General features: G+C 41.5%; 1 protein-coding gene across 4 annotated transcripts in view; it reads right to left on the reverse strand.

The window, feature by feature from the left end:
- Window positions 1-18,924, reverse strand: part of Sema5a (semaphorin 5A) — a 432,689-nt gene that overhangs the window by 80,429 nt on the left and 333,336 nt on the right. For all 4 annotated transcript variants that reach the window (XM_057789435.1, XM_057789432.1, XM_057789434.1 and 1 more), the window contains one exon: window positions 2,106-2,313. In XM_057789435.1, coding sequence (XP_057645418.1) covers window positions 2,106-2,313 — 208 coding nt within the window. The remainder of the gene's footprint in view (window positions 1-2,105; window positions 2,314-18,924) is intronic.

Consider the following 18,924-nt stretch of genomic DNA (forward strand, 5'->3'; position numbering starts at 1 on the left):
CTGTGATCTCTGGCTGTTTCACCCTGAGCAAGTGAAAAATAAACAGAGGGGGGATTCAGCTATGAGAGAAACATGAGCGCCTCCTCTCCTGCGGGGGCCCATGAAGATACACTCGTGGCCTTATTCTCTTACAAGAAAGTGATAACAGTTCACGCCTAGCATCTGCACCTGGTGGTTCCAGCCTCTGTGGATTCAAGATGGGGTTGATGGACCATGGCATGAAAGACAGTGGGCATCGTCCCTCTCTTGGTAGCAATAGGACTGTCTTAGTTGGGGTTTTTATTTCTGTAAAGGGGCACCATGACCATGGCAACTCTTATAAAGAAAACACCTAATTGACATGGCTTGCTTATAGTTTCAGAGGTTCAGTCCATCATCATCATGGCAGGAAACAGGGTGGCGTGCAGGCAGATGTAGCTGAGTGTCCTACATGTGGCAGGCAACAGGAAGCCAACTGAGAAATTGGGTGGTATCCTGAACATAGAAAACCTCAAAGCCCACCCCCACAGTGACATACTTCCTCCAACAAAGCCATACCCAATCCAACAAAGCCATATCTAGTAACTATGCCACCCCATGAGATTATGGGGGCAATTACATTCACACTGCCACACTGACCCAAGATTTAGCTTACTGAGCTGAAGTGACCTAGACTCATTGAAGGAAAGCTTAATGAAAGCAATGGATTCGTCACACTTTGCAAGAACACTCCGTATTTAGAGCCAGAAACATCTCACATGGCACAAGACCATGCTGTCCTGCCTGTTATCCTGTCCTGACCCCAATAAATCCCTGGGAGAACTTGGCTCTAATAAAGCAAAATTTGGAAAACTGGGAACCTTCCAGCCATACTTGGCTAGGCTGTTGCTCTGGGCTGCCCCCCAACCATCGCTGTTATCCAGCGAATGATCAGCACCCAGAAAGCAGTGACATCTGCCTCAGACTAGACTCGCAGAAATACACACAGGAACAAGTTTCACAGCCATTGGTTGAAGTTAGAAAGCAGACATACACAACAGAGGGTCGCTAATAAGTGGCACTATCCACTAACAAGGCTCACAGTTTCTCAGTAAGAGTACCCCGTCATATTCTGTAACTCTTTCTGATACCAAGGAATGTCTTATGGATTTAATTTTATAGAATAACTTTGCAATAGTTATATATCAAAAGAAAAAAAATAAAACCCTTCCTTCCACATATGAGTATGCAAAGACCTTGTGATTTCACCATGCATATATCATTCCATTTGATTCTATAGAAAATCACATATATTTGGCAAGACAGTCAGACTGAAGTACTTTGGGAGTCATGGTGAAAATTACCTACAACAGCTATACTATGAATTTCCTGCCTCAGACTCCCTGGATAGAAACTGAATGACCTGCACACGGGGAGTCTCAGAAGTAAGTACAGTAAAAATGTCACCTTGGCTTAGACCTTCAGGAATGCCTTGCTTAGGGGGCTGGATATGAACAAGGCTGCCAAGCCCTCCAGAGCAGAACCATTTCAGAAGACAGAATACGTAGCCAGTTTCCACCATGGCAAACACAGTACTAGTAAAGTTCACGGAGTTCGCAGCCCCTTCCATTTCCTAAGCACCTGGTCCTGCATGTCTCCAAACTAAACTTCAGAGTTCACTGTGGTCAACACTGTGCCGCACGAATAGTGAAAACTCAGAGACAAAAATTGGCCTCAACCCCGAAAACCAGAAAAGTAAGGTAGCCAAGCCTCTAGAGAAGTATTACCTCTATCAAGGTTGGGCGGCTGCAAACTAACCAGACTGAGCCTCTCTCTCCTCCCATTTTATATTCCCTCTAGTGCTGGGATTAAAGATGTGTGACTCCCTAGGACTGGGACTAAAAGCCTGTGCCACCACTGCCCGGCATAAATAATTTGTTTTTACACCTATGACTGCTCACAATTATTACCCACATGGTTCCTCCAATGACAACCAGAGCTTAGTGGTATCATAGTAACCTATTTTCATGAAGACCCTGCATCCTGGAACATAGGACATACATAGACGTAAGTTCCTACACACTTCTGACTGCGGGAGATTTGACGGGCTTCTTGGCACAGGGGCCCTTAGTCTGGGAATTCCTTACCTGCGTGTTTGGTGGAAGTGGCACCTTTTGAGCGGGATCTTGGCTACATGTTCCTGTAGTCCCACAAACAGGACGCTCTGGCTGTGGAGGATTTGCAGGCTCCTGATGGGCTCCCTCCTCCTCTCTGGGAAAAGCTCGATTTCTTCCAGCAAACAGCTGCCTGAGGTCTGACTCAGGGGAGCCCGTACTTTCTTGATGGTGCCATAATCTGCAAAGACAGCAAGGAAATAAAGCTCACGGGGAGCACAGCCATCCTCAGAGAAGCAGAGTATACACAAAGCGCACAGCCATGATCACCAGCCCATGGGATCATCTGGGCATCTCTCAACAATGCAGAGGCTTCTGCAGTGGGCCACTCGGGCAGTGATACTCCAGTTCAGACAGGAATGAGAGTGGCTGATCTACCCCTTGTCTCTTCAGTTGCAAGCCCAGGAACTAGGGCCATGCTACCCCTCATCGCCCATCAAAACAGTTGCAGAATGCCAGGGGAGAAAAATCCCAAAGGGACAATCTGGGGTCCCTCAGTCAGTGAACTGACAGCTGCCCAGGCAGAGATTCGTGACTTGGAACGCTAATACAGGTCATTTTTGTGCGTTTGAACTTGACTCATGTCTGAACTGAGCCAAATCTCCTGGGCCACAGGTTTCCGTGGCGAGGGTCCTCCACACCGCAGACTTTGCAGATAGACATTAGGGATGCAGAGCAGGCTCGGTGTTTCTCCACTTGCTAATGCTATGAACCTTGAATACCGTTCCTCATACTGCACTGAGCCCAATCATAAAATAATTTTCCTTGCTATTTCATAAAGGTAATTTTGCTACTGTTATGATTCTTAATGTAAATATCTGATATACAGGATATCTGGTATGTGACCCAGTGAAAGGGTCATGTGACCCCCAGTGGGGTTGTGATCCACAGGTTAAGAACCGCTGTTTTAGCTCACACACCCAGGGTTTAACGGGGATGGATAACTCTTGTGTCAGGGAAATGAATGGGAGCTTGAAGGCCACTTTCATTGTCTTGCAAAATCCTGATGTCTTAAAGTACCTCTAACAACTATCACCTATATCTGTAGTCATCTCAAATGCAGAACCTGAATAAATTCACCATGATTTCATGTCTCAAATCATAGTGATTCTTATTCTACAAGCACAGAATAAGCTTTAGAAGTTATTTTAAAAGCAGAAATAAAACCAGAAAGTTTTGTCTGGAAGGAACTTCAAACGAACAAGTAAAAAAAGACAGAATAGAAAATACTTTACACTTTTTATCTTCATGGACGTCCTTAGATAACAAGACTATTTACATTTAAAGAGAAAACTCATGTACACACGTATACTAGCTTGACTTTAGTTAAAATGTAAATCTTCATTGAACATTTTCTCCATGAACTAGCTACATAATAATGTGTACGGTGCTAGTAAGAACAACAATTTTACTTTGAGTTAGCTGGTTAAATACATTAGTTTTGAAAAAAATCCAGCTTATATGGAAGACAGAAAGGAATATGTCTGTGTGCAGTAGAAAATGGGCAACAGTGACCATTCCGAAAATTCGTGACTCACAAGCATAAATATGAAAGACCGTGTTGATAGAGCCTTTATTCTATAATAAAACTTCTTTTTGACTTGGTGACCAGAGTTCGTGTGCTTGTGAAAAATTCAGCCAGCCTTAGTGATTGTGCTTCACCCTGCCCAGGGCAATAGAAAGCAACAATAAACACAGCATGGAGACCCAGGCAAGGCATGATGGGAGCTTCAGGGACAAGGGGTGACTTTCATTCAGATATCTCAGTCACAAAACTCGGAGACTCCCAAAAGACACTGGCAGATGGAGCTGTCAGCTTCCCGGGGAGCAACAGAACATCCTATTCTAAGGTGGGATCTAAGAGCAAAGGCGGGTTGGGAGGGGGATGTAAACTCAAGTCAGGACTGTGCTGGGGGATATCACAGCGACACGGGATGCCAGCTCAAGTCAGGAGTCGGGAAGAAGTCACTGGCTACCCTTCTAAGCACCATGGCTCAAATAGTAAGAAATCATTGGGGTAAAGCAGAACCTTCTAACCAACTTCTGAGGCGGTAAGGGGCAGGGCAGGTGAGAGTCCTTCACGAGACTGATAAGGAATGCATTGTGAATGTGACGCCCGCCCGAGCACTGTGTGCAATACAAAAGTCTAAACTAGAACACGCTCAGCAGTTAAGCCAAGAGCCCTTTCTATTGATATTTATTTTGTTTATGAATTATCAGTGTGAGAAACCCGTGAACGTTAATAACAGCCCTGGAGTCAACTTCATTGGTATTTAAAATTCTTACAAAATTGTATAAAGTACCAAACTTTAATAGGACTTTAATAATTTGATTCCAGTAAGCCACCAACGATGAAAAACATTCAGCACATGTTTTTTTTTTTTTTTTTTTTGTTGTTGTTGTTTTCCATACCCTGTACCCAGCGTTCCAGCCAAAGGGATCTTAGCATTTGAGCGAGAGATGGTAAGCAAACAGATAAATGTTGGTCTATGATCCAGAGTTCTGCTGTCTCTCCTTATGGACATCCAGTGACATGACGAGTCACTTGTGAAATTGTCATTCCCTTGGTGTCAGGATTATTATAGGATGGTCCCGAGACACAATGAAGCTCAATCCTTGAAGCCTTTTCCTAGCTTGACTGAGCCCCATCTTTGCTTTTGGCTCCTCACACCCTGTCATCGCCTTACCCTCTTCTAGTGACCTTGAAGATGGCAGCACAATAGGTAAGAAGCCATGCCAGTTCCCTGTACTTACCTTAATTTAAATTTAATTTTGCCTCTTATGCATCCACTTCTCTCCATTTCCTACACAGCATTATATAGACCTTATTTTATCTTAAAAAAAAAAAACCTTTGTATGATTTGCTCACATCATACTGATGTTTGTACGATTTTGTTTGCACATTCTTTTTATTATGTAGTCATGTTTACCCCTGTTCTTTGCTTACTTACTTTATGACACTCCTCTCCAGTCCTTTATGTCCCAATCTTTTATTTGTGTTTTTTTCTCTCCACTGATCTTGTCCCTTATTTCAATCAATTACAGATTTTGTTTTCTCTTTAAATAATATTTTTACTAATTCTTTGAGCATTCCATACAATGTTTGATCATATTCACATCTTCTTCCCCAACTACCCCCAGATCCATCCTCTTCAGCCTCATGTACCTCCCTACTCAAATGTGAGTGATCTTATTTTATTTTTAAACACACTGAATACAATTGAATACAAGTTGTGTTGTCTACCTTCTCTTGGCAGTGAGGTATGGAGTATGGTTGATATGGAACCAGGGTCCACATCATTAAAGAAACTTGACTCTCTCCTAACAGCTATCACATGCCAATAGCCCTTCAGCTAAAGGTGGGATTTCCTGCCATCTCTCCCCTGCACAACCTCCATACTAGGATTTTGTTTGACTTGAGCTTACACAGGTCTTGGGTGCACTGTCTTAACTGCTGGACATTCCTGGATACAATGCTCTACTGTACTGGAAAACACCATTTTCTCTGACTTATTTCTGCCTCTTAGGATCTAACATATTGTATATTATTCATACAGTTTTCTGTCCTCTGTTCAGGCATGATACAGTAGTTAGCTTTAACCAACATCTTAAACCAAACAACCACTCAACAGACAAGCACAGCCATAACTTTGAAAAGCACTGGGCTATGATCAAGAGAACAAATGTAAAAATTTTTGGTGAAGACATAGAATACTTAGTTACGGAAATTAATGCAGAAATATTTTGAGCATATGGAAATATAAGTATATATAATACATATACCATATATACATATATAATACATATTATATACTGGCAGGAGCCATTTCAGGCTTCTTCTTTCTCACATCTCACAGGGCCTTGAAGTAAAAATCTTGAGACAGAAAACTTAAAGTTAGCCAAAACATTACGTGCTGACCGTGGAGACTCAAGCTCTGGAAAACACCACAGAGTGTCTTCATTGCTTGCTGCTTATCACTAACAGCAGGTGTTCTAGCCACTGACCTTGCAACTGCCCTGCTTAGCTGCCAAACTGCCCCGCTCAGTTGCCTAGCTACCGAGCCCCTCCTTCCCTTCCCTCTTCCTCCTTCATCCCCCCCCCTTTCCTCAGTTCCCCCTGCTCGAGCTCCTTACTGAGGAGTATTTAAGACATAAAACTTGCTTCAATAAATGGATGCCTTGACAAAGAGTACTGCTTGGCGTCCGTTTCTCTTTCCTCCCATGTCTTTCAGGTAGTGCCTCTTCAAGACCCTGGAGTAACTTAGGACCTGCTGGGTGGGTCGATATACTACATAAATATATATTATGCAGATAAAACTTCAAACCAAAAATAGATGTAGTAAGGTCTACATGACACATTGTAACTGAAGACTTCTCTCCCGCCCTCCAGTTCCCAAATAATCACTTAATATTAATGACAAACTGTTTGGCATATTTTCTCAGGCTTATTATTAATTAGCTCTTGCAAGCCAAACTAACCCATTTTTATTATTCTATATTTTTACCACAAGTCAGCCTGTTACCTCACATGTTGCTTTTCCAGAAGCTGCTGGCTTCTCCCTTGATTCCTTATTTTTTCTCCCTGTATTCAATTTGGCTTTCCTGCCTAACTATATTCTGCCCTGTCATAGGCCAAAGCAACTTCTTTATTAACCAAATGTAATAAAACCTATTCACAGCATTCAGAGGGGTGTCCCACATCAACATGTCACAGTTAAAATTGAAAGACTACAGGACAAAAAACGAGTATTAAGAATTGCAAGAGAAATCCCCTGAATTTATGAGGACTAACCATCAGTCCAGCATCAGACCTCTTGGCATAAGCCCTGAGTACCTGCAAAGTTTGGAAGAATAAAGTTCTGGTTCTGAAAGAAAATGAAGAACTATTTTCTCCAACTACACTATCAGCTGAAACTGATGAAGAAATAAAGGCATCTCAAAAAAAGCACAAACTGAAGCAATTTGTAATCAACCTGGGACTGCAGAAGAAGTTTAAAAGAATTCAGAGGAGGAAGAAAGTCTTAATTTTGGGGCACAGGAAGAAATAAATTTTTTTAGGAATAATAAAAAATAAGTCAATCACGACCAAATCAGCAAATTGGGAAACTGTTTATATTACAAGAATGGAGAAGAAGAAAAACAAGATATTTGAATCAACCAAAGGGGAAAAAACAATGAAATCTCAAGAATCAGTTACTTTCTTTCAGTAATAACCCAGAATGTAAATGATCTTAGCTACTGAATTAAAATACACAGCCCACCTTCTAATTGTTTTTGATTGTGGCTCACACTCTGCTCTTATATGTCACAATACAGCTCAAAGTAGGTATCGACAAATGTCTACACACAGGTACACACACACATCCCCAAATCAAGCACATAGACTTTCAGAGAGTATCCTTTCTCCAGCTCTCTACAGCATTCTTTCTTAGTAAATGGTCTCTTTTTCTTTTTTTTTTTTTTTTTATAAAGAGTCATCAAACATAGTGAATTGGAGGTCTCTCTGACAGGACTTGCCATGTCATACTGTAGAATTTGATCACAGCTTTGATTCTGACCACACAGCATGAGCACTTTAAATTATCCATGCACACATGCCATTAAAACAGCAACAACAGATGCTGTGTGAAAGCCTTTGCTAGGATGAGACGACTGTATGCGATGAGTGGCAGTGTTTTTTTAATGCACTTACAAAGCTTATAGAAATCGTGGTCTAATTATAGTGAATAAGAAGTTCTTCTAGCATCCTGCTATATTCCATAACATGAAATGATCAAATCAATTTACCTTTGCATTGTACTGGAATGTTTGATTATAAAACTGCTGTTTAAGTATACTGATGAATTCTATTAATAACTGCTAAATAAATTTTGGTTTTGGATTCCAACAGAATTTCCAGCCATTTCTGAAATGACTGGATGTAAGCAGATTCCTGCCATTTTGTACTATGTATTTATGCAAAACAGCATTCTGTTTTCTATATCTGGAGAGACCAAATATCAACCAGGTTCAAATTGTTTATTAAAGATTAAACAAACACATTCACTGGTCTGCAGTCTTGGTATTTTATTTAATAAATGATAAGGGTATAGTTATATTTGGAAATCCAGAATTTGTTTTACAACAAATTTCTTTAGGCTTTGTTGTCAGTGCATGTTTAATGTTTATGTCATTTTCTTATGTATATATACCTTGAGTCACTGGGAGATTTATCAAGTGAAATAGAGTCACGAGAGGAATTAGTTTAAGAAGAACTAGTCTCCAAGAAACACACTTCCCTGGCAAAGACACATGCAAACTCAATAGCAGAGGCTGTAAGTTAATATACCAGTAAGGTTGAAGAAAAATTAAGTAGAAGTATCTGCTGTCACATCTGATAAAGAAGTCAAGACAAAATCAGTCAGAAGACATAACAGGTCAAATTATATTGATAAGGGAACCACTCACAATAGCACTGCAGACATACCCAGGCAGATACAGCGGCATATGCATTCTTATGCTTGAAAAACAAGGCAGGTGGGTAAACACATTTAAATAATTATATATGAGATGAACATTTCAAAGAGCAAGAGAAGAGCGTGACAGCCTGAAGATATAAAGAATATACTTCGTGTGTCCCTAGACTACCCCTCCAGAAACTTCCATGACATGCCTGTTAGCGACAACAGTGGAATTCTTCTTGGCTGACATCAATACACTGTAGAAACAACCCCCAACATTGGCTTTGGGTAATGATCAATGACAGCGTAGAAGATCAGGCATAAATCTGAGGGTGCATAGGAAACGAACCTTTCAGGGGAACCGTCATTATAACAACAAAGAGTAATTTTCTTGTCAACCATCTTTGCCATTAGGAAAAAGAATGAAGAGGAAAACAAAGTAAAAAGGAAATGGTTTAAAAAGGTAAAGTTTGCAGTGTCGTAAGAAAGAGAGTAAGTTTAATTTCAACTCGACTACTGGGGAAAGAAATATTTCAAAATCTTTGCAAACAATCCTAGGCGTGAGAAATGGGCCTGGAAACTCCAAGCCTTGCTTTCCCAACCTCCTCCACAGGAAGATAGGTTCATGTTCTAGGACAAACATGTCACTGAACAAGTTATGGGAAGAGTAACTGGAAATAAGGTTGAGCCTTTTCACTAGGAAGATAAACTGGAATCGAATGAAAGGATACTCTAGGAGTAGATTTGATTATCAAGCCACGAGAGCAGAGCCCCTCATGGGAACGGAGAGATGGATGTGGTGGAGGAACAACGATGGCGGCCCCGCCGAGCCTGACTCATGGGAGGAGTTGGGAACGCACGGGTCCTCTAGACCAGCACCATCCAGTGCAGGCAGACTACAATCCATGGAAGTAACTAAAAGTATTGCCTTGCAGCCATAGGTTTCAAATGGCTCAGATATTGATTTTAGTTATATATTTTATTTGCTACAATACTTATTATTTATGTGATTTTTTTAAGTATGTGAACATAAGATTATTTAGATATCCTAATTGTTTTATAAAATCTTTGAAAGACATGCATATGTTCATTTTAATTAATTATAGCCATTTCAGATGCCGCAGCTTATGGTAACTGACAGCTCAGGAATACACATGATGAGATCTTGGTACTGTCCATAGAAAGCCAGGTGCCTACCACCCTACCCCCAAACAAGTGACAACTCCAACCCCAACATGAAGAGCTTCATTTTTATGAATCACACATTAAACACTGCTATATTATTCCATTTCAATAAAATGTTCTTTATAAATGTTTGACAATCTGTGAGTGTGGTTTTCATGGTTGAGATTTAGGGTAACCAAGGCCATAAATCTCCAGGTGTGTCTGTGAGGACATTCTTAGAGATACCAAGCGGGAATGGGAGAGCCACCTTGAATGTGGGTCACACTCTCCCACGAGCTGTGGTCTCAAAATGAATGAAAGCAGGAAATTCGCATTCTCCCCAGTCTACCCCCAAAGCACCGACTCCCACCTCCATCTTTCTTGCCACGATGACATGTCCTTGGAATAATCCCTTCCTTAAGTTATGTCTCGTTAGGCATTTGTCACAACAGGATGGCTCACACGCTGAACTGTCCCAATTACCCTGGACATCAATTAAAATGATACCACGAAGGTGTAACAGCAGTGTACAGACTATACCACCAGTGAGTGCAGCCATGAGCCCAGAACCCAGGCTCTAACTCCTGGGAGAGAAGGAATCACAAGCAGGTATCTGAAGACCCATGAGAGTGGATGCAATTACTGTGAGGTCATTTCAGAACGAGAGAGATTGACACAAAGCAGGCCTGACCTAAAGGAAGGTTCTACCTGCTCTTCATTGCCTAGAGTTTTCCATTCTTCTAGAAGTGAAGCGTCCACTACTCTTTGTTGGAATGTGGCTCTCTACCACAGTGTTAGAATTGACAGACAGGATGGCCACAGCCTCAATACAACACACATGTTATAGTCAAGATCCTAAACACTTGTACAGGATGACACAACATGCTGATACAGACGGAAATCAAGAAGAAATGAAACATAAAGTACTTGATAGTTTTATACTAATTTCCAACTCGAGTCATTTGAAAGAAGAGACCCTCACATGAGAAAATTTCCCCATAAGATCCAACTGCAGGGCATTTTCTTAATCAGTGATTGATAAGGAAAGATACATTGTGGGTGGTACTATCCCTGGAATGGTAATCCTGAGTTCTATAAGAAAGCAGTCTGAGCAAGCCATGAGGAGCAGGCCAGTAAGCAACACCCCTCCATGACCAAGTACTTGGTCTGGATTTGTCTGAAATGTCTTTATTCTGAAAGCACAGGCAGAGAATCTCTCCAACCGTCCATCAGCAGCAGCAGCATGGCTGGTGGGTCACTGAATGGCAGTTGAGAGGGCAGAACCTTTGGTAATTGTTGGCTACTCAAGACAGAACTGAAGCTTTGGTTTCCAGGCCTGTGCTTGTCTTACGAAGCTCACTGGGAAGATCCAACACTCCTGTGCTGCCAAGCCCAGGGCAACTTCAGGGCAGTATAGCCTGAGTAACCCACGGGCAGATGAAGCAAGCAAAGCAACAAAACCACTTCAAAAAGGAAAAAAAAACAACAGCAACAAAAATCCCAAACCAAAAAGAACTACCACTGTTTCATTTAAAAAAAATTAAAGACTTAAAGGCTTGTATAAACACTAGACTTTACAGTAAAACACAGCCTTTCTGTAACCATTTGGTCTGATGCATAAGGTGTAACATACACAATTTCATTATTAGTGACTGAGATTTAATTGTTCCTTTGCCTTTGGGGGAAAACAGCAGATCTTTTCTAATTTTCAAGAGTTTCAACAAGACTCTATTTTTCACTTAGACAGCATTAGCCAATTTAAATATAATCAGTTGTAACCATCTCTCCCTGGTGAGCAGGTATGGCATTTAATAAGACAGGAACTGTTATGAACCCAAATGCATCCGCCCAAAATGCTGAGACTAAAGTCTATGCTGTCTCAGGATGCAACTGTGTTTGGAGATACAGTGTTTTAAATGTATACATGAGGTCAGTGTAGGTCCTCATCTGATGGGACTGGTGTCCTTACAGGAACAAGAGGCCAACATACACACACACACACACACACACACACACACACACACACATACACACACACACACGCGCACGCGCGCGCACACACGGCAGGCACAGAGTAGGACCATGAGAGGATTAACAGAGAGAAAAGGAGAGACTAAGGTGTTTACAAGCCAAGGATACAGACAATGGGATGAAGGAATCCTGGGGGCGTTTTACATTGCACCTCCAGCCCCCACAGTTGTCATCTCCAGAGCATTCATTCTGGTGATCTCAGCAGGTTCATATATATACATATACCTTCATATATACCCATATATCTTCATATATAACTATATATTTTCATATCTCTCTATATAAATATATACATCCAAGTCAAAAGTCAAGAAACACAAAAAGTAGAGTTGGTTCTCCAGATAATTTTTTCAGAGCAATTTAAAAACTACATTATTTTTTTTCTAAATTACTGTAATTCAAATTTCAATCCAAACAATTTGTAAAGTTTGCACTAGGAGATGGGAATTCAAGCCAGTGCTATATATCCACCAAACATGCACAAGGTAATCCCTGTACAATAGAAACATAAATGAATGTTAGGTTAAATTGTTTTAATTTTGTATGATCACAGAATTAATATTGTAAGCAGCTTATTATTTTTAATCATTTTAATATTACCACATATACAGAATATATATATATATATATACACACACACATACATAATGCAGGACTTGGATATATTCAGACATACATAGAGTATACATATACATGCACACCTATGGCATACAGAAGTTACAGAGGGTGATATAGGACAGGTATAATTTTGATAATGTATGTGGTTTAAAATATAATAATTTTCATAGAAGATGCCTTTGCTCAGACTTTTGTGTTGAGAGACAGACAGTGTGTGTGTGTGTGTGTGTGAGAGAGAGAGACAGACAGACAGAGAGACACAGAGAGAGAGACAGACAGACAGACGGTGTGTGTGTGTGTGTGTGTGTGTGAAAGAGAGAGATGGTGTGTGTGTGTGTGTGTGTGTGTGTGTGTGTGTGTGTGCAGTTCTGCAAGCTCATGGCACACATGCAGAGGAGGCTGTTAGGGGACCGGCTCTATTACTCTCTGCTGTGATTTCTTGAGCCAGCTATAGGGCTTCTCATTGAATCTGGGGTTAGACTGGCAGCCATCAAGCTTGAGCACCTCTCCTGCTTCTGGTCACCCCACTAGGGTGTCAGGTATGTGTGACCACACCAGTTTTTCACTGGTTTCTGGAGATTTGAACACAGGTTTTTATTCTTGTGCAGTGAGTACTTTTATCTGGCTAAACCATCTCCACAGTCCTAGATCGAATTTCTTAGGACAGAATTTCTAGAATCTAGGTTTGCAAGCATTTCAAAAATAACATAAAAACATATTTTGCAGGAAGAAAGCAAGTGGATGAATGAGGGAGAAGAGAAAAGCAAGGAAAAGAGACACAGTCAACATGCAACTTCTGCCACACCATGTGAAAACAATACTGCCTTTTGATATTTGGTCATGATCACATAATCTTTAACTCACTGCACCTCATACATGATGAAATAAAAGCTCAAGACATCCATGAGAGCCATTTGTACTTTATATGAAGAAAGATGGTCTAATCTTAATACAACTATGCACCCTGACCAATAAAAGATGACTCAGAAAGTCTTATTATTTTCAGAATAACAGTCAAATATACTTTCAATAGATAGGATAAACATGTCCTGTCTGCAATGTGATAATGATTTTAGAAGACAGAGATGTTCAAGCCACAGATGCATGACTTCACTCTGTAAGGAAAGGACAACAATCCTGCCAACAAACAAAGGCAAATTTCCCCGGGAAGACAGATTAAGGTGGAGGGAGTATCGCCAAGTGCCAAGTCTACTATCTGTGCTCCGTTCTTTATCACACCTCTGAAGTCTGTCGCATTTGAGGGGATGCTTTCTATTCCAGTTCCCATGCACTGAATACAGAGCAGACGGAAAGGTACACAGAGTCTTATACAATGGGCCCCTGTGATGGCCAGAGATTCACTGTGGACTCCAGGACCACTCACCCAGGAAGCTAAGAGGCTTTATTTCTCATTGTACTCAAGGCTTGGTCTGCTTCTGTGCCACTGTAATACAGAGACATTTGTGTGTGTGTGTGTGTGTGTGTGTGTGTGTGTGCGCGCGCATGTGTCTCATCGACCTGGTTCCTGCAAAGATAGAAAAAGCCTTTTGTATTTGCATTTGCTACCGTCCAAGTATTACCAGTGTGGTAATGATGAAATACTTTCTCCCACACACTGGGCAGCCTGTTGCTATAGCAACAGATCATTATATAAAGTTCATCAATTTAGCTAGCTGCTATTCCGAAGTGGCAGACAACTAATACATTACCAAAGTTCTTTCTCTTAACTTGAAATCTGAGCAAATGGATTAAATCGCTCTTGGCACTAGGAGCCCGCATTACTTTTATACAGCAGAGGGGAATTCAGGGCAGAAAAAAAAATTATAATAGGTCTTGCTGGCCAGTATGTGCCTAAAAAGCAGATTTTAATTAACTCTTTTTTTTTATCAGATTCAGCTTATTTTTTCCCTCAAAAGAATATGATCACTAGCCGAGACATTTCAGTCATGTATTACATGCAATATTCTTGAATTTCAGAGAATTAGATTCCACCACAGTCTACAGACCCAGATGTCACGGCATACATCGCATCTTGTCCATTGTATCCTTGCTGAGCTGTAGAACAGTGCCAGGCACACAGTAGGTGCCAAGAAAGTACACACAGTTCATTACGTGCAACAGACACCAGCTGCTCAGACCGGGCGACTAGCTCTAACATGTGCTAGCTGTGTAACCTCTGGCTCTCTGCTGGTGCCCAGGTCACAGTGTTGGGACCGCTAAGTGAATTTGTAGAAGACACCGAGTCTCATTCCTTCCTTGCTTAGCTTGGCCTACAGTGGAGCATCTCTAGCCCGGCCAGCTTCCTAACTCCATTAGTACTCCGTGCACAGCAGCAGAAGGAAATGATATTTCTTTTATAGCAACTTTGATTGCCTTGCAAAACAAAACTTCAATGGCCCTTTCAGGAGGCTGCATCATAAGCTGGCGCTCACAGGAAATTTACCACCGGAGTTTCCTGTGAATAAAAACCATATTACATTTAAAACAAGAGTGCAATTAATAGAGTCCCACGGGGATCCTTTCTGAAACGCTCATCTAACCTCACGGCTTAAATCTAACTCCAGCCATTCTGTGAAGGAAGCGATTCAGGTTTCTAAAAGGAAATTGCTTGCCTTGGATTTATTGTATCTGAATTACAAAACTACCACCCAGTTGGCAGCCCTTGTCTGACATGAACCAGGCAACACTGCTGTCTAAATTATCCCCTTCCCCAGTGGGAAGATTCACAGTCTGTCTGCTCCCATCAGTTATTGATTATGATAATTAAGAAAATCTGTGCTAAGCACTTAAGTACCTATGAAACATTAATTTAAAAGAAGAAGGATGACTCTCCCCTCAACGGAATAGAAAAATTATTTTGTCATTCTTCTGAGTTGCTTCACTATGCCCATTATAAAACAATGCGTGAATGCATGATGGACCAAGCTGGTTAGAAGCCTGAGTCTGTGATCTCTTTTCAAGCATGGTTGTATCCATTTTTATAACTCTAAGACAAGCTGAGGTCTCTATTACTGGCCTAGATGTTCCACCCAGGTTCAAAGAACGTGTACCTCACACTGAGACCTACCATGTACAACAAGATCTCGGGATGCAAAACGGAACTAAGGGTCTTCTCTTCGTCCCTAATATGTCTTAGCACTAGGTATCAAGAATTTGAGTGTTAGGACAAAACACTCAGTGGGGTTTTCAGTTTCCACAGTTACAGTGGGTCGATCACCTCAGCTCAGCTTCCCAAACACGCAGACCCTCTCTGCAGATGCATGTATCGTTTATTCTGTATTTTCTCCTGAGAAGACCCTCTCTCCTCTCTTCTCAGGGATCTGGTATCTCCCATCTCTACTCCAAACTGCTTCTGGCATGTAATCTGGACACCCGTGCAAGGTCATTCTTGGTTCAATGCATGTACTTTGTGAGATAGAACCACAGAACAAACATCTAGAATTTTTATATGTGTATTTTATATCAGCTTCCCTTGCCATCAAGGGATGTGCTTCATGCTCGTCCCTGATATTTTATCTGCTGAGCACACAATCGGGTGCCAGGAGGGTTTTACTGAAAGAAGGAATCTTCAGAGTTTCATATTTCTGCCCTAGAAGACATTCCTTAAAGTCCAGTTTAGAACTTCTTGTACCATTGTTATTGCTAATCCTGAATAATAGCAGAGAACCACGTAATTAAAGTTCTGTCATTTGAAGAATTCGGGTAGATACACACTCATTGATGACTATGCACTTCTCTGGCTATGTTTTTCCCTGAAACACACCAGAAAGGCAAAGAGCTCATGTGCTTCAGGGCAGGGGTTTGGACAGGAAGTTGTGGTGAGAGCAGACCTCTAAGTGTAGCAGGCTGGTTCCCAAGGTTTATAATATCAGAATGCAGACTCAGCTATTCTTGGAGTGGAAATTCGCAGTGCAGCCCCAAAGACTGGGATGCAGGAGGGATGCAGTATGGCAAAGACCAGTGTAACTAATGCTAACTCCAGGTGAATCTATGCAAGGAGTCTAAGAGTAGCCAGCGATTAAGGGCCATTGATTTCAGGCCACATCACTGTGGATGGCAACAGCAGAGTTGTACAGCAGAGAACAGACTTCTAGAAAAGGGACTTCTTGAACATCCTTGTGCCCTAACGGATGCACCATAGGAAGCATTGGGTTCAATTAGTGCTTTCTCCAAAGCACCTTCTGAGCATTAGCCATCATCACCACACTGATGATGGGGAGGAGGAGGGTACGAGTACTCCCTCTCTTCCAGATACAGTATCTTGTAGGTCAAAATTCCCACAGAAACAGGAAAGACCTGTAGGCAGGGTGTGAACATCTAGTTGTGGTGGCAGGAAGTGGACAGACAGCTCTTCATTCTAATGAGAAACTCTTCAGCAGCCAGTGCGGCATCTCAGAGTGGATATCACCTACCAGCTCGTGTGTTTGAACAGCTGGTCTCCAGCTGGTGGCACGGTTTTGGGGAGCTGTGATATCATTTGGGTATGAGACCTGGTTGGCAGACATCGGGTTCTACAGGTGGAACTTAAAAGTTACAGACAAGCTTCAGTCCCAGACCAAATTCTCTCTCTGCTTCCTGGCTGCCACAAGGTCTTCGAAACCCATTGCACTGCAGATTAAGCCTCACACAGATCTGAGAGATCTTACTTCTTTTAGGTATTTTGCTGCACAAGGGTTACACCATTTCTCATTGTCCTCTAGCTCATAAAGGTAAGGGAATAAAGCTATCTCAACACATGCTTGAAAGCAGGCTAAAATGTTACTTTAAGGCATGCTGTCCATTTTTCCTATAGACTTTGTTTCATATTAATTTTCTCCTTGTTGAGGAGGTGCATTCGCTAACATCAGAAGAATTATATTTAATGTGGATTTTTCCCATCCTTCAGAGATTTGTTACAAATCTCTCAGCAACTCAGCTTGCAAATTCCTTCAAGTGAAGGGTTCAGTATTCAGTTACTCTTAGTTGAAGACTTACAACAGTAGTTAACAATTGGCTATTTGCCATTTCTCAAGACGCTAAAGATCACATGTTTTTACCATTCAACCCTAAAGGAAAAGAACACAACAATAATAAGTCAACAGACATATTTATTAGTCTGATGGTGTAATTTCACATTATACAGTGTATATACATGTCAAAGTATCAAGAGGTTCACCTTACACACATTTGTTTTTCTAGAGGGCCGCAATGGAACCTAAGGTCTTAACCAGGGTATTAAGAAAGTGCTTTACCATGGACCCAGATGTCTAATACAATATATATATTCCTTAGACTGGGAGAAAGTTCACTCTCTAAACATGTTTGCCATACAAGCATGTAGATCTGAGTTGGATCTCCAAATCCCACCTTAAAAATCCAGGAAAGAAGATGTGGGTTCAGAAGCCCAGCACTGGGAAGTAGAGACACATTGATCTCTGGGTCTTGCTGATCTGCAAGCCTAGTCTAACTACCAAGTTTCAGGGCAATTGGCATCTCAAAGATCAAGGAGCTAGCACTCAAGGAAAGACACTGAAGTCTGAACTACAGCATCTTCATGCATATTCATGCACACATATACACAAACGCACCCAGATAACTCCCATATAAACATGCACACATATATGTACCCTCCATGAACACATATACAAAGCTCAGATGTGAACTCTGATCCACACTGATAGCCTAGCTGTCCCACGCCCAGGAAAGGACAAGGCTGCTCTAAAACAAGGGACCCATAGATTGCTCAGCTCCTCAAGCCAACCATTCAATACTGGTTCGCCAGCTGACACTGCCCAGTTCATTTCTGACTCAGAGTGGCCAAGGCTTTGCATTACACAAGAATCAGCCAGTTTGTTTGCTTACTGGTATCTGGGCCATGCAATCGCTACAACAACTTCAACTTTCAGAGCCTTTCTGTTGTTTGAGCCCTCAGGTCGATGCCTCCTGATTTCTTGGAACCAAGAAAGGTATCACCTGGCAGAATTACTTTTCACTTGCTTTAAGATATATGTGGGAGGTGTGAACTGCGGTAAGTGTATTACACAGTGGTGTTTGGGTCAACAATTTACATTATCTAGTACTTCTCCAATAGTTTCTGAGGTTCAGATGAACTAATAGTCCCTAGTGTTACTGTGGCCTGCAGCTCAGCACAGTACTGGGCCTATGGGCCCCATGTGTAATAGGCTGTTCCATCCAGAAAATCAATGTGTCTACTGAAGACAAGTATATAATAAAGGATGCATATTCTTCGCCAATTGTTTTCCTAGGACACTGCCAGCGTTGTATGATATTGGCATAGAGTCCCCACACTCCCCTTTTCTCATCTTCAGACATGGATATAGTTTGGGGCTAAAAGGACATGAGTTTAAATGCTCCGCATGCACAGAATAGCTCTAAATTGTAACTCCCATTACTAAGAAGATAAGCTGGACTATTCAGCCACTAACTATTATCCAGAGAACGGGTACAATTTCCAGCGCCCCTCTGGTCACTGGTTTCAGGGGTGACTTCAAGTCTGGTTCACTAAATCTTCCCATGGCTGTAGGTTTGTTAGTACCTCC

Source organism: Chionomys nivalis, chromosome 15 (genome assembly GCF_950005125.1).
Source record: "Chionomys nivalis chromosome 15, mChiNiv1.1, whole genome shotgun sequence".
NCBI classification, from domain to species: Eukaryota; Metazoa; Chordata; class Mammalia; order Rodentia; family Cricetidae; genus Chionomys; species Chionomys nivalis.